General features: G+C 33.8%; 1 protein-coding gene across 1 annotated transcript; it reads right to left on the bottom strand.

Annotated features, from left to right (window-relative positions):
* Window positions 1-11,341: 11,341 nt before the first annotated feature.
* LOC133793655 (F-box protein At5g49610-like) lies at window positions 11,342-12,862 on the bottom strand. The gene has a single exon (XM_062230957.1). It carries the CDS (start codon window positions 12,857-12,859, stop codon window positions 11,960-11,962), a length of 900 nt encoding a protein of 299 aa, XP_062086941.1. The 5' UTR covers window positions 12,860-12,862; the 3' UTR covers window positions 11,342-11,959.
* Window positions 12,863-17,332: the final 4,470 nt, after the last annotated feature.

Raw genomic sequence — 17,332 nt, 5'->3', positions numbered from 1 at the left:
ATGAAGTTGAGCTCTCCGCTCTAGGTACTGGTATGTATAAGTTCTTGACTCTCTCTCTCATTAAGAATGTCAACGACAACGTACGTATATATTAAGGTTTGGGCGAGCCCCTGCCCAAAAATTTTGATGAAATTTATTGAGTAAAAAATAATAATAGATTAAATTCTAGTTCGAATCTTTTAATTTTTAAAATTTCATTGGATGTGAATTAGAGAGGTGTCGAACCTTGAACCTCTTAGTATTCTAAAATAATATTTGCAACTACGACAAACCACAAAATTTTATAATGGCAGTCTAAAAATATATTTGTATAGGGTCGCCAAATGGTTTTAGGACGACAAATAAGAGATTTATTCATATATTGGTTTGTCCTTGGTGATGATTCTTGGAAGAGTACGTATATAGTAGTGGGTGAGATTTTATATTTTTTTATTGATAACATCAAATTAACAAAACTTTTAAAATTAGACAGCTAATTTTGTGTTTGTAAATTTGAACATTTATATTATATATAGATATATATATATGTTTTATTCCCTTATTTATATATGCATAATGCATTTATGACCCATAAACTGATGGGCATTACTTTTATATTTTTTATGCATGATTTAATTTCGTGATTCATATTACGTACGATACTAATGAACTACGAACAAGACATTGATATATACATATATGCGTGAAATCATATTAGATGAATGGATGTCAGCTGGGATTGTGAGAGATTTTACACCGTATGTTAAGGCCATTGCAACTGGCAAATTAGACTTTTACATCCATTCATATAATAGAAGACCAGGACCAATGGAACAAATACAAATAGACGAAGAAGACCAAGAAGACGAAGACGAAGAAGATGACGAGTACGACGAAGAAGGAGGAGGAGGAGGAGATTTTCAAGGAAGTAGGGACGGGGTATAATTTCTTCGTTTTTCTATACAAAATTTATTTTATGTGATTATATTATAAATTAAATGTGTTTTTATGCAGTCAACTTCACCTGAAACCACAGCAGAGACAAGGTGTGTGCAGGTAATGGACGGAAATGGTGATGTAGTGTCCATTATTAGTAGAGAGCATATGGAGAAATATTATGGATATGAAAGATTTGCTCAAGAATTATATTACATATATGCCAGGATTAGATGTCTTCCACGACCGAGAGAAGAGGATATGGACACCATGTTGGGAATTTATTTAGGGCCACAATTGTATATATAAATGTGTGTTGGGTCATCATATAAATGAGTCAAATTTATGTGGTCTATTTTGGAATAAAGTTTATGACTTAAGGGCATGATTGTCATGATTTTAATATGTGGATACCATAAAGGCAATTTCTGATTTGATGATGGGCCAAATTAGAAATAGTAAATAAAGATTAGTTACTGATTTGTCAGTTATTAATAAAGAGGTAATGGTCCCCAATTTGCATCGTATCTTTTCACTCTTGAATCCCCATCATCAAGAGACAAAAAGTTTCAGAGAAAGTTTTGATGCAAAATTGGAAGATCATACCACTCCAAAATCGATTCTATGGACTCCGGTACGCTTCCGCTAATCTTTGGTTATTTATTGTTTGATTCTCTTGAATTAATTAGGGCTAAATTCATATTACAGTATTCTAACATTTGGTACCAGAGCATCCCTGAATTAATTCTTGAGAATATATGATAGTATTGATCTTCCATGAAATTCTTTTTGCCGTTGTGCATATGTATATTTTTATTTGAGATTAAATTTGTTAATGATTTATTCAGTTTGTGCCAATTGAAATAATACGATTTGGGTTATAATCGTTTCTGCCGAATATATATTTCTCTGGTTTGTTTGGTTGTAATCATTCGATTACTAATATATCGCATAAGTTAGAATGCATATATTAATCACATATATATATATGATAGATTCATATATATTCATGGGTACCAATACGTTTATTTATTTATTTTTTATTTTTTTAAAGAAACCCAATTACGATTAACTTCATGCAAATACAGTATAATGTTATTAGTATATTCATTTATTGGCTGACGTACTGTATTGTCGGCAAGTTAATCAATGGCATATATATATATATGGTTCTGTCTGTTTTGTACTCAGATTTAATCATATAATTTTGTCTTGCACAGTTTTTTAGTTCTTTTTTCGGTGCTATATATATTTTGCAATACAGTGGCTTTGTTTTATTATCGTTGTTATTATTATTTTATTAAATATATAACAATTTAAGTAATAATAATAATAATACAGTAACAATTTAATTCAAATTTTGGTTTTAGAATTTATTAAGGATATCTAATATTTAGTTAAATTAATTGAAACAAAATATCACCAAAGTGATCTCTTTTGTGTAGATTAATTTAATAAAAATATTAAGATAATTGTGTGTATGTAATTCATGTGTTTATTAACTGACCCAAATGTAAGTTAATATTTGACAGAGTTTCTTACATACATATGGTGATAAATGTGTGACAATTATAAGGTATTTTTGTGTGAATAATATGTTAGTCCAAAGATTGCATATTATTTGACATAATTTATTGTCAATGTTTGATCGCTATAACAAAAGTACCGCTTATAGTTAATATTACTGTCCAAAGACTTAATATTAATGATGTGTTTGGTATCTTGAGATGGGATTAACCATTATTTGATTTTATTGTTTTATATGGATTCTTATGTGAGCTTGTTTTTTGTTATTTTGTTATATATTCAGTTAATTCATCTACTCCTGCCACAATAACTGCCAACATTAACTCTATTCCCATGCTTAATGGGACAAATTTCAAGGCTTGGAAAGGAAAATTACTTGTAAACCTTGGTTGCATGGAATTAGACTATGCATTAAGGCAAGAACAACCTTCACCTCTTACTGCAGAAAGCACTCCTGATGAAAAGATGGAATTTGAGAGATGGGATCGTTCTAATCGCATGAGTCTAATGATCATGCAACAATGCATTCCAGAAGCCTTCGGAGGCACAGAATCTGAAGAGATCACTACGGCCAAGGATTTCCTCGATGCAATTGAAAAATATTTCGCTAGAAATGATAAGGCTGAAATGACTTCACTTCTGGCTTCCTTGATGTCCATGAAGTATAAGGGTCGAGGAAATGTTAGAGAGTACATTATGGAAATGTACCAAATTACTTCAAAACTTAAGGCACTTAAGATCGAGCTTTCTGAGGATTTGTTTGTTCTTATGGTTTTGATATCGCTTCCTGCACATTTTAATCAGTTCAAAGTTAGTTATAACTGTCAAAGGGAGAAATGGACTCTAAATGAGCTCATTTCTCACTGTGTGCAAGAGGAAGAAAGATTGAAGCAAGATAAAACTGAAAGTGCTCATTTGGCCAGTGCCTCTAAAGATAAGGGCAAGAAAAGGAAATCTGAGAATGAAGCTGCTAAGGGTCCAACCCAAAAGAAACAACAGAAGGATTCAGATGGTTGTTTCTTTTGTAACAAGCCTAGACATGTGAAGAAAAATTGTACCAAGTATCACGCATGGCGTGCAAAGAAAGGTATGTTTTTTACTTTGGTCTGTTCTGAGGTTAATTTATCTTTAGTACCTAGAAACACTTGGTGGATAGATTCTGGTGCTACTACTCACATAAGTGTTTCTATGCAGGGTTGCCTGAGCTACCGAAAGCCAAGTGATGGTGAAAGACACATCTTTGTGGGCGATGGACAATCGGTAGAAGTTGAAGCTATTGGGCATTTTAGGTTGTTATTAGGAACTGGTTTTTATTTGGATTTAAAAGACACTTTTGTTGTACCGTCTTTTAGACGGAATTTAGTTTCTGTTTCATTATTGGAAAAATTTGGATATTGTTGTTCTTTTGGAAACAATCAATTTAGTTTGTCTTTAAATTCAAATGTTGTTGGAACTGGTTACTTGAATGCTTATGACAACCTTTATTTGCTAGAAACAATTGCATCCTATAATGAAACTTTGCATGTGGAATCACGTGGTACTAAACGCAAATTAAATAAGGAAAATTCAGCCTCATTATGGCATAAGCGCTTAGGTCATATCTCAAAAGGTAGATTTGAGCGTCTTGTGGCTGATGGCATTTTAGAGTCTGTTGATTTCACAAACTTTGATGTTTGTGTCAATTGTATCAAGGGAAAACAGACCAAAACTAAGAGATTAGGTGCCAACAGATCTACAGATGTCTTAGAATTGGTTCATACAGATATTTATGGGCCATTCCCTACAGCATCATGGAATTGTCAACAATATTTCATATCATTCATAGACGATTACTCACGTTATGGGTACCTATATCTCATTCATGAAAAGTCACAGTCTCTGGATGTATTCAAAGCTTATAAAGCTGGAGTTGAGAATCAACTCAACAAAAGGATTAAAAATGTCAGATCCGATCGTGGTGGTGAGTACTACGGTAGATATGATGGCTCAGGCGAACAACGTCCAGGACCGTTTGCTAAATTCCTAGAGGAATGCGGTATTGTCCCACAGTACACCATGCCAGGATCACCTAGCATGAATGGTGTAGCTGAAAGACGCAATAGGACTCTTAAGGATATGGTAAGGAGCATGATTGTTCATTCTACCTTACCTGAGTCCCTCTGGGGAGAAGCTTTAAAGACAGCAGCTTACATTCTAAATCGAGTACCAACTAAAGCAGTTGCAAAAACACCTTGTGAGCTTTGGACAGGTCGAAAGCCTAGTCTAAAACACTTTCACATTTGGGGATGTCCAGCTGAAGCAAGGCCTTATAAGCCACATGAAAAGAAATTGGACTCCAAAACAGTGAGCATCTACTTTATTGGTTATTCTGAGCGATCTAGGGGCTATAAGTTTTATGATCCCACATTTAGAAATATTTTTGAGACAGGAACTGCAACATTTTTTGAGGATGTTGAGTTTGGGGGGAGAAATAAGGTTAGAGACATTGCTTTTGAGGAGGAATTGAATTCAAACCCAATTTCTACTGTAATGCCCCAAATTTCCTAATAAGGTTTAGGACCTTGATTAGGAGGCCGGGAGGGCCATAATTGATTTATTATGATATTTAATAATTATATGCATGTTCATGTTAATTATATTATAATATGATAGTGAATGCATGCATATGGGTGTATTTATACTTATAAGGGCATTTTGGTAATTTGGCCTGTTGAGGGCATATTTGTAAATTGGGTGCATACTGTAATTTTGTGAATGAGATTTCATTATTATCGAGATATACTCGAGCTATTCGGCATGGGACGGTCATATATAATGGATTAGCGGTTTCGTCATAACTGGGTCAATTTTGGGGTAATAGAAATGTTTATTTGGTGATAGATTGGGAATATTTGAGATTAGGGTGAAATTCTGGAAGTTTTGACTATAGTGTCCCCGGGGGTGTTTTCAGGACCCCGAGCACTAGGTTTTATTTGAGGTTACTTAAGCTTGAAGTAGCTTGACAGATAAGAACGTACGTTAGAAACTTCTCGTTCTCTCTCAAAACAGTCCGTTTTACCGTTTGAGCCTTTTTGAGGAAATCTTAAGTTCTAGGAGTCGGAATCAAGCGAGGGTCGAGGAATAGCGATCCTAGGAAAGATTAGAAGCTTCTTAACCGAAGGATTTGACGGAAAGCAACCCAATCAAAGGTAATCTAAGTTTGAAGTTTTAAGTTTTTAAAGTTTTAAAGCTTAGAATAGGACTTTGTTGATTGTTGAGTTTTTGGTAGGTTTGAGCTTTGGGTTTTGAGGGTTTTGGAGTATTGGGAAGCTTGGGAACTTTGATTTGATGATTGGGGAATGTTTGGGTATGTTTTTGGAGGATTTTGAGTGCTTAAAACGCGTTTGGGAATGGCCCAGGGTTGGGGGCCGCGGCCCTGTTCTTGTGCGCCGCAGCCCTAGTTCGATAAAGCAGGTGTCAGGAAGTGAGCCTTGCTGGGTGCCGTGGCCCTTGATGGAGGGCACCACGGCCCTTGCCTCAGAGAACCCTGGGGGCCGCGGCCCAAGGTGCTAGGGCTGCAGCCCTTGCCCTGTTTTCACCCCGTTTGCTCGTTTTGACCCCGGGAACTTAGCTATGGGCCTCAGGAGTGTCCCTACTACTTGGATTAGTTTGGATTGATCTCTTGGGGGCTAGATATTGGTGTGGAACCTTTGATTATCATGTTATTAATGGTGTTCCATATTTGGTTATGATTAGGTGACCGCTAAGGGTTTAAAGGTTGATCGTTCTCAAGGACCGTTCTTATATCGGTACTAGCTCGAATCTGAGGTAAGAAAACTGCACCCTGTGTATATGAGACATGCATGGTTATTATTGATGCATGTCGGTTGATTATTATGTATGAGACATGCATGGTTAATATTGATGCATGCCGGTTGGTTATTATGTATGAGACATGCATGGTTATTATTGATGCATGTCGGTTGATTGTTACGTATGACATGCGTGGTTATTATGATGCATGTTGGTTGATTAATGAGTATGACATGCATGGTTATTATTGAAGCATGTCAGTTGATTATTATGTATGACATGCATGGCTATTCTTGATGCATGCTGGTTGACTATTAAACGTGACATGCATGGCTGTTATTGGTGCATGTTACATTGCTAGATTTATTGCATATGATGCATGAGAAACATGTGATTAGGACATGCCTTATATACTGAGTATGATATCGTTCAGAGCTTGAGTCTCTGTGTTGATGCATGGCCCTAATAGTACTAATACCTGTTTAGTAAGCATGCTAAATACCTCGTTTATGGATATGGAATATGTGATATGTGATTGGTGGCATGTCTTACTAGTGAAAGACACTGACTAGTCAGGGACCGACTCTAAAGTCGAGAATCACGCATTGAATGGCTCTATGGCATTAATGCTAGACCGACCCTAAAGTCGAAGAACTTATAAGCGCTTGCCTGGTCTACGACCAGATGACTATAGCCAAGGTATATGACCTCGGTGACCGTTTGTCACATGGCTAAGGGACATTGTCCATAGTTTCGACTCTAGAGTCGTGAGGAAGGTTATGTTGGTGACTAATCACCTTGCACCTGTCCTAATCAAACTTAAGAAAGAATCACTTATCGGTTAAGCCCTGGTGACCCTATCGTCACATGGCTAGAAGGAGCGATGCTCATTATTGTGACTTTTGGCTATTGTCACCTATTTGCCTGGACTGATAGTCCTGAATGGTTATTATGATCGTTGTTGATATTATATCATGTTTTATTGTGTTTTCTTGCTGGGCTTTGGCTCACGGGTGCTACGTGGTGCAGGTAAAGGCAAGAGGAAGCTGGACCATCCTTGAGTTGGAGAGCTTAGGTGATGACGTGTACATATGCAGCTGCTCGTCCGCCACGGCCGAGGTTTAAAGTGGAACTAGGGTTGAACCCTGTTTTGCCGCTTAGAACGACCTGTTGTAAATGTTTTCTGTAATAGACTCTGAAACTTTATTTTCGGGATCCCAATGTATATATTAAACGTTTTAGTGAAACGTTACATCCTAACCAAATTTTTAATCCCTAAACCGCTAATCATACTTAGTTTCACGATTTTGGCCAAATGACTCGATTAGCGAGTTTATCACTGTTTACAAGGCACACCGTAACGGTCCCTGGAGTTTGGGGCGTTACATCTACTATCACTTTTGACAATATTCAGGTTCCTACACCTATCATTCATCAAGAAGTGAATCCAGAACCTCAACAAGACAATGTTGAACAAACCCCTATTCCAAATGAGGTAATTGTTCCAGAAGAACAAACTCAACAACCTCAAGAACCAGTGTCATTAAGGAGATCCACAAGAGAAAGGAGAAGTGCTATTTCGGATGATTATATAATATTTCTCCAAGAACATGAGGATGACAATGGAATGATGGAAGATGACCCAATCAACTTTCATCAGGCCGTGAAAAGTTCTAACTCTCAAAATTGGATTGAAGCAATGAATGAAGAGTATAAGTCTATGCAAGACAATAAAGTTTGGGAGCTTGTCCCATTACTAGAAGGAAAGAAACCGATTGGTTGCAAATGGATTTTTAAGACAAAACGGGATTCAAAAGGTAATGTGGAAAGGTATAAAGCTCGTCTTGTAGCAAAAGGATATACTCAAAAGGAAGGGATTGACTTTAAGGAGACCTTTTCTCCAGTTTCATCAAAGGACTCTTTTAGGACAATCATGGCACTTGTTGCACATTATGATTTAGAGCTTCATCAAATGGATGTGAAAACAGCATTTCTCAATGGAAACATTGATGAAACAATATATATGATGCAGCCTGAAAACTGTGTCAGGAGACCCAAAGAAGATGGTTTACAAATTGACCAAATCCATTTATGGGCTCAAACAAGCTTCCCGTCAATGGTACCACAAATTTCATCAAGTGATTCTCTCGTTTGGTTTTGAGATGAATGTTGTTGATGATTGTGTGTATCACAAGTTCAGTGGGAGTAAACATGTTTTCCTGGTTTTGTATGTTGATGACATACTGCTTGCCATAAATGATATAGGCATGTTGCACGAAACCAAGAGATTTCTGTCAAGAAATTTTGAGATGAAAGATCTTGGTGACGCCTCTTTTGTTCTAGGAATTCAAATACATCGAGACCGTTCTCGGGGTATTCTTGAATTATCACAAAAGAGCTATATCGATAAAGTACTCAAAAGGTTTGGCATGCAAGATTGTAGACCAGGTGATACCCCTGTCGTTAAAGGAGACAAATTTAGTCTTAAGCAATGCCCTAAAGCAAGCCTTGAAATTCAAGAAATGCAAAATATTCCCTACGCTTCAGCTGTTGGGAGTCTAATGTATGCTCAAGTTTGTATGCGTCTGGATATAGCGTACATTGTTGGAGTGTTAGGCAGATACTTAAGCAATCCAGGAATTGATCACTGGAAAGCAGCCAAAAAGGTTATGAGATATTTGAAGAAAACAAGAGATTACATGCTCACATATAGGAGGTCAGATCACTTTGAGATCATTGGATATTCTGACTCCGACTTTGCGGGATGCCCAGATAGTAGGAGATCCACTTCGGGCTACATATATCTGTTAGGTGGTGGAGCTATATCATGGAGGAATGCAAAACAAACACTCATAGCTTCATCCACCATGGCAGCAGAGTTTGTTGCATGTTATGAGGCATCCAACCATGGCATATAGCTGAGAAACTTTGTCACCGGGCTGCGCATTGTGGATGGAATTGAAAGACCACTTAAGTTGTATTGTGACAATAAATCAGCTGTATTGTATTCCAACAACAACAGGAGCTCGACAAAGTCAAAACATATTGACATCAAGTTCCTTGTTGTAAAAGAAAGGGTACAGAGTGGACAGATTTGTATAGAACACTTAGGTACAAACTCCATGATTGCAGACCCCCTTACTAAGGGTTTGCCGCCCAAGGTCTTTCATGAGCACACTGTTCGTATGGGTGTTTTAGAGTATGAGGATATCTAGATTCAGTGGGAGTTTGTCTTTATTATCCTTTGTGTTTTTTATGTGTTTCATGAAACTTGTATAATTGGATATTTTTCTGATCAGAAATTATGTTATTCAGTTTATTTACCTTTGTACATTAAGCTAAAGTTTTGATCTCTATAAAGTAAAGTAGGACCAATTGAAAATTGACATGAATAGATCACCATGCATGTAATTTTCATACCACATTATCATGATTGATCTATGTCATTTAACTGTATCAATAAATGTGACCATTGATGGGTTTAGTTGTGATTGATACAACGAAAATCGCTTTGATCCTATGTTGATATAGTTAATGGACGAGATTGCACATGCCTATGGTTATGATGATAAAGTTATGAGCTCAATAAGGTTAACACATTTATATGTATACATATGTGGCCCAGTGGGAGATTGTTGGGAATTTATTTAGGGCCACAATTGTATATATAAATGTGTGTTGGGTCATCATATAAATGAGTCAAATTTATGTGGTCTATTTTGGAATAAAGTTTATGACTTAAGGGCATGATTGTCATGATTTTAATATGTGGATACCATAAAGGCAATTTCTGATTTGATGAGGGGCCAAATTAGAAATAGTAAATAAAGATTAGTTACTGATTTGTCAGTTATTAATAAAGAGGTAATGGTCCCCAATTTGCATCGTATCTTTTCACTCTTGAATCCCCATCATCAAGAGACAAAAAGTTTCAGAGAAAGTTTTGATGCAAAATTGGAAGATCATACCACTCCAAAATCGATTCTATGGACTCCGGTACGCTTCCGCTAATCTTTGGCTATTTATTATTTGATTCTCTTGAATTAATTAAGGCTAAATTCATATTACAGTATTCTAACATACCAACCTATTATATCCTTGGCCAAATCACAGGGTCCAATATCGAGATGATTTTAGAGGTTTTACTATTAGCCCACTTCTATATAGATGGGATTCGTTTTGGCGAGCATTAACTCATGTACAGTTCAGTGAAGGAGAAATGGAGTTTATTCGAAGAATTCCTCTTCATTATATGGACAAACCAACAGAAGAACTTTATTTTTACGTGACTGATATTCAGAATTATGGGACGTTTTTTAGGGAGTTATATCTACGGTTATCTGCTCTTACAGGGTTGGAGGCCAACAATTGTTTCACCAACAAATGCACTCAGACAGATTTCAGAAATTTCGTATGGTTTACACTTCGAGCGTCTTCACCAATAGACGGCTCACCTGTTCAGGTAAACCTTCCTCTAAAAGCCTGGAAGCTTTCCCATTTAAGTACGAACGGCATAGGATCTACAGAAGACGAAGAAAACGTTGTTGACATCAAAGAGGATCATGCTGATGAGGGAGAAATTCGAGAATTTGTCGAGTCTTTATACGACATTGACGTGACATCATGGGGGCCGATAATGGATGATGAGTGATTGGAGGTTTTTTTTTTTTAAAAAAAAAAATTCTTTTGAACTCCTTTTTGTAATTGTGACAATTTTTTTTTCTTCATGAGAATACTGTGATAATCTTTTCATGGTATATTGAGAAAATTCTAGGCAAATGGCAGCTTTTGCATATTTTGTCATGTTTCATTTTTAAAGTTTTATCAATCTTCTCTAACAGGCTAGGTAATTCAAATGCCCCCACGACTAATTCAGAAGCTTTTCCTTTTTCTAATCTTATAACCTCTTGTATCTTTATTTTGGCCTTAATTATGGAACTATTACTAAGAAAATCACAAACAGATTAAGCTATGATGGTTGGCTCGAGTTCTTCCACCGCAATCTCCAAACAATTAACGATTGAGTACTCTTCTCACCCAAAAAAACTTATTACCAGCTCAAAATCAATGTTTAAATCCTGCATTTTTTCCAAAGTAAAGACTCAACTGATAAACGTTATGTATCTTTTAAAAAAGATCAATATACTTTCAGTTTTTACTCCATGCATTTCCAGTTTTCCACTAACAAGAAGAAAATTAAAACTTTAAATGTATATATAAAACTAGAAAATAAAAAACAAAACACCACCCAAAAAAAAAGCTCAGGAAATACTAGTAATCAATAATCATGTCGTAGAAGGAGGTGTAGGAAGTGGAGTTGGCGGGTTGAGACGAGTAAGATGGAAAGGAAAGGGAGGCCGCGTGTTGTCAGCTAAGGTGATGTCTATTGAGGTGATCTGATGATCAAGACGCTGTCGAAAATTAACAATATCATCTTTTTTGACTACTTCCAATATTTCTTCTCGCGTTCCTTTCCGAACGTTGTGACGAAAAATGCGTCTAAACATTTGAGAGATGGAGTAGACAACGTCGCCATTCTCCGGATGAAAACAGACCACATCTGTATCCATCACCCATTCTTTGTGTTTCTCTACCGCAGCGCTATACACCGTGTTGTGCACCAAACTCCAAGACGACAACGAGTTCTTTTTTTCCCAAACTTTCCACAATTGTTCCCGCTTCTGATTATTTTGTGCTACCTTAACTAACCGTAGACGGCCCTCACTCACTCCCAGGAAGAATTTGGGTTGAGATGAGGAAGTGATGGTCGCGCAAATGTCATTGGGGAGTTTGATATGCCGACATCGGTTGCGAACGGGATCGAAGGAGTGATAATGAGGGTTAAAGAAAACTTGATAAGCCAATGAAATTTCCCGTTGCAGAAAACGACTTTGTCCAGACTACTTTGGTGTGCCTTTAAAATCCTTTCTCGTGATAAGCCAAAAGTTGATAGTCTCCAACTTTTAGTCTCCGAACGGAAAAGGGCCACATTGTAGAGAAAAGTTTGACCAGGTTCGCGTCTGAACATATCTTGAACAAGCAAAACCCTGTACTTGAGTAATTTATTCTTCTTACTACTACTACAGGACAATCCATACCTGCAGGGTACAATAATTTCTTGATTATGGGGTTTGGGAAGAAGGAACCACTGTCGGGTAAATGGGTTGCAGATGTAGTAGTTTGTAGAGTTTGCCACGAGTAATAAATCGTTGAAAGAGGCTTTTACAGTCATTAGATCTTGCTGAGGAATAAAACTAAAATAACTATTAAATGACGACAGTGGTTTTTGGTAAACAACATTAGTAGGACGGGGCCCAATCCAATCACTTAACATTTTTCGTATCAACATGGAATCGCCCATCTGAATCAAAAGCGTTGTGGGACTCACTTGTTTTCCTTTGAAGCTGCGAACAAATTCAGGACTCAATATCAGACCACGCCAACGTTTGCAGACGAGGCTGCATTGGATTGCGAACCGGTGATCATAGATTCGTATCAGTATTTCTAAGAGTAAATCATCATTAATGCCGCCCATAATTGCAAAATTAGTAGATGCTCCTCCACCTGCATCATCGTCTTCCTCAATCTTCTTGCGTTTGCAATTTTGGTCGCCGTTGTAGCCCATGATGATTTTAGGGTAATATGAGTACTAATGAATAATGATGACCTAAACCCTTTATTTATATGATATTTAAAAAAAAAAAAAAGATACTAAAAAAATAATGCTAGATATTTATCTAATTCATATAATTATAATTATTAAATCAATAAGAGTTGAAGGTTTAATTAAATGACAAAGAAATTAAACGAATGATACTTTTGGTTTTCACGATATTAACTAGCTAAAAACTAGGAGTCTAATAATGAATAAATTAAAAAATGGTAACTTCTTACTGCAAAAAAATAAAAATAACTTCTAAAAAATGTACTTACCGGATAATTATTATAATCGAAGGGATATCATAAGTTAGTATAAATATGCTAGATATATAAATATCTAATAATTATAATTATTAAATCAATAACTATTGAAGGTTTAATTAAATAACATAAAAATTAAGATGTTGTTTGGTAACAATTAAAAAAATAATTTTTTATTTAGTTAATTAAAAATTTGATAATTGAACATTAAATAAAATAATGTTTGGTAAATTTATTTTTAATTATTATTTTTTTTAAATCTAAACAAAATTTATTAAATTTTGAAAATAGAAAATTTTTACTTTAATTTTTTTTTAAAATTGTTTTTGACTTTTAGTTTTTCTTTTCTTCTATTCTTCAAATCACCATATTTTTTATACGGTTAAACAAAACATAAAAATAAAAGTTATTAAACACATTTATTATTTTTTGTTTTTAAAAACAAAAAACAAAAATAGTTATAAAACATATTTTTATTTTTTTAAAATAAAGAAAAAAATAAAAATAATATTTCTATTTTTGTGTTTAAAAAATTCAAAAACAAAAATTTTACAAAACATAATCTAAGGGAACGAGACTTTTGGTTTTCATAATAGTGGTTAGCTAAAAAAATAGGAGTCTAAGAATGAATAAATTCAAATATGGTAACTTCTTTAAATATACCATATTATCTTATAAGGGTAAATAACCATCTTGTATTCTCTATTTAAATTGAGTCTTTTTAATCTCTAAAAATTATGTAACAACACAATACTAAAATATTGTCACTAGAAAAATCATATAATATATTTGAAAGTAAGTTTATTATACTTTTTTGAAATATTTTATAAGAGATATATATTTTTTAATTTTAAATTATTCAAGTAACAATGACAAGTAAGCAATCCGTTAGCATATGATAAAACTTAAGACCATCTCCAATGCAAGATGTAAATTTTGTGCCAAATTTAGTATAAAAAATGAGTTAATGTTATATTTGACACAATATTTGTAATTGTGCTCCAATGCACAAGATGCAAATTAACACAAAAAATAAACAATTCATTTAATATTTATTGAGAAAAAACAAAAGTTAATTTTTTATTATCCAAATTATGTACTCCAAGAAATTTGCCATTAAAAAAAATAAATAAAAAATGATATATGGTTGATCATTAATTGTCAACTACTCAATTATAATAATTAGTGACAATATAGTAAATAAAAAAATAGCATTTATTGATGTGCTAAATTTGACTCGTGCTATATTTTGTGCCAAATTTGACACAACTTTTAACATGTGTCAAATTTGGCACACTTTTTTGAATTTTTTTTGTAAGATGTGTTAAATATAATATTGCACCATATTTTTTGATAAAAAACCTGCTGTCCCCATTATACTATCTCATTCATGTCCCACCAACTAATTTATGACACATCATCTAATTTAATTAACTATTAATACAATTATTTAACAATGTTAAAATGAATTATCGAAGCGTTCAATTTTCTCTCCTCAATTAATGCTAAAATTTCTCTCCAAGAATAATAATAATATCAATTTTTTTTAAAAAAATAATCTCAATTTAAATTTAACAATAATATCCATCGGTTTAATATAAAACTAGTTGAAAATCTTTATTAAAATTTAATCTCAATTAATTAAAAGTCTAATTTTTTTAGTAATCAGTCACGTTAAACGACAAAATTTAAAAAAAAAAAAATTTTGGAAATAAAAATAAAATAGAAAACCACATTAACATTATTGCTCTCAACGTTAAAAGAAATAAAATACTTAGCATTTCTTTATAAAAGTTAAAATATGATCATAAGTCATTACCAACATAACATAACTATATGTGATTTTTTTTATTTTTTAAAATGACACTTATATGTATTCTTCTGCAATAAAATAGGAGCGAAGAAAGAGGGTTTTCTTATGCAAAATAATAGGAGAATGAAAAAAAATGAAAGTTTGATTGTATAATCTTAATTTGAATAAAAATCAATATTCTCCTAATTTAAATGGAACTAATAATAGATTCTTAATTTGAATAGTGATTCTTATTCAAAATAGGGTTTATACATTTTTAAATCTGTGTTTTACCTCATTACTTTTTTGGACCCTGTGTTTTGACAAATTATTTTTTGGACCCCGTGTTTTGTAAAATGGTTCAAATAGGCTCTTAAACCTAATTTTGATTAACAAAAAATTGAATAAAATAACACAGTTCTTAGGCAGAATGACTGTATTTTTGTTCTGAGTTGGTAGTTTGATGAATTATTTGTGATTTTAGTTCAAAAAATTTTGATCAAAATTGAGTTTAGGAGTCTATTTGAACTTTTTAGAAAATATAAAGTCCAAAAAGTAATTTATTAAAACACAGGGTCCAAAGAGGTAATGAGGCAAAACACATGGTCTAAAAATGTATAAACCCTTCAAATTAAGATTATACAATCAAATTTTCATTTTTTTCATTCTCCTATTATTTTGCATAAGAAAAAGCTATTTCTTCGCTCCTATTTTATTGTAGAAAAATACATGTAAGATCCCTTATTTTTTTTGAAAAAAAAAACACATATAGTTATGTTATATTGGTAATGACTTAAGATTACATTTTAACTTTTATAAAGAAATGCTATGTATTTATTTCTTTTAACGTTGAGAGCAATAATGTTATTGTGGTTTTTATTTTATTTTTATTTCCAAAAATATTTAAAGTTTTTTTTTGTCATTCAAAGTGACTGATTACCAAAAAAAAATTAGACTTTTAATTAATTGAGATTAAATTTTAATAAGGATTTTTAACAAATGTCACCAAAAATAGGAATTTTAATTAATTGAGATTAAATTTTAATAAAGATTTTCAACTAGTTTTATATTAAACCGATGGATATTATTGAATATTTCTTCTTCAAAGATTCCATCTACTCTTTGTTTCTCTTTCTTCTTCCCTGGCTTTCCTCCAAGTGATCTTCACTCTTCATAATGTCTCAAGTTCCTCCAGTCCACCCGACTGTGCCAACCGATGCCTCAACCACGGTTTCTGTTCAATCCGCCACCACTTCTCAGACTCATGGCGCTCAGACCTCCATTATTGATGACCCCTCTCATCCCAACCACCACTCTGAGAACCCAGCCACCATTCTTGTTTCTCAACCTCTCACGGACACCAATTATTCCTCATGGAGTCAAGCAATGACCATAGCCTTGTCTGTCAAGAACAAGCTTGGTTTTCTTGATGGTTTAATTCTGAGAAGGGAATGTGGACGGAAGTCTTTGTCACATTGCCAGCAGTAGTAGTCAGTATCAGCCACTGGCCTAGCGATTTAATTGGTTGTGATGTCATACATAATAAGGGAAGATTGTTCTGGTTAAGCGTTAATGTCAGAAGGTGTGGGAATTGATGGATACCGAAACTGGGTTTCATGAGTAGTTGAGAGTGCACGAAACTAGGACAGAGAGCCAAATAGATCGTATGTTTGTGTTAGCTTCCATCCCTATAATGGTGATGTCCTTTTTGTTCTTCCATGGCCAACACCACTCCCTCCTGTAGTATGAACATGCAATTTTTTTGTAAATAGTTTAGTGTGGTGTTGTTGACTTGAGGATATACAAGTAGAGCATACAGTTGGCAACGAAAACGTTCTTTCTACTTGTTCTGTTTTTTATTCTTGTAATTAGTTAGTGCAACAGTAGTTTCTGTTATGGGCTATTTCTTGTTTAGTGTTTGGTTAATTCAACCGTTCCTCGAGATGTGTATAAATAGCCTTGTCCTGTATGTTCTTCTCACGAGTTCAAGCAATTCATTCTCAGTAAAAGCTTTCCGAAGTGGTGTTCAACTGTTCATGTTTATAGTTTTTATATTTTAATATTTTTTAAGGGTATATACATAATACAGCTTAAAAAAATGTTTTCACGCCTTTAAAAGTATGAATAGTTTAAAAATATCAACATGACTGATAGAAACTTGAGTTTTTTTTAAAAAAAAAAAAAGCAATAACCAAGTTTTCACGCAAGTCTTCTGTTTTTTTTTTTTTTAAATTTAAATATATAAATTTGATTTGAAAATAGTGTAATAATGTGAGTAAAAAGTTTTTTTTTTCGAAAAGTTGTGAGTAAAACGTAAAAATGCAATTTTTTTTTTTGGCATTTTCTGAAATTCCAATGATATTTATTATTTATTTTTCTTTCATA

Source organism: Humulus lupulus, chromosome 8 (genome assembly GCF_963169125.1).
Source record: "Humulus lupulus chromosome 8, drHumLupu1.1, whole genome shotgun sequence".
Lineage (NCBI taxonomy): Eukaryota > Viridiplantae > Streptophyta > Magnoliopsida > Rosales > Cannabaceae > Humulus > Humulus lupulus.
This window is presented reverse-complemented; position numbering and strand designations above follow the sequence as displayed.

What these genes read in the sequence shown, in the direction of transcription:
- LOC133793655 (XM_062230957.1), bottom strand. Translation starts at nt 12,859, where the DNA reads ATGGGCTACAACGGCGACCAAAATTGCAAACGCAAGAAGATTGAGGAA.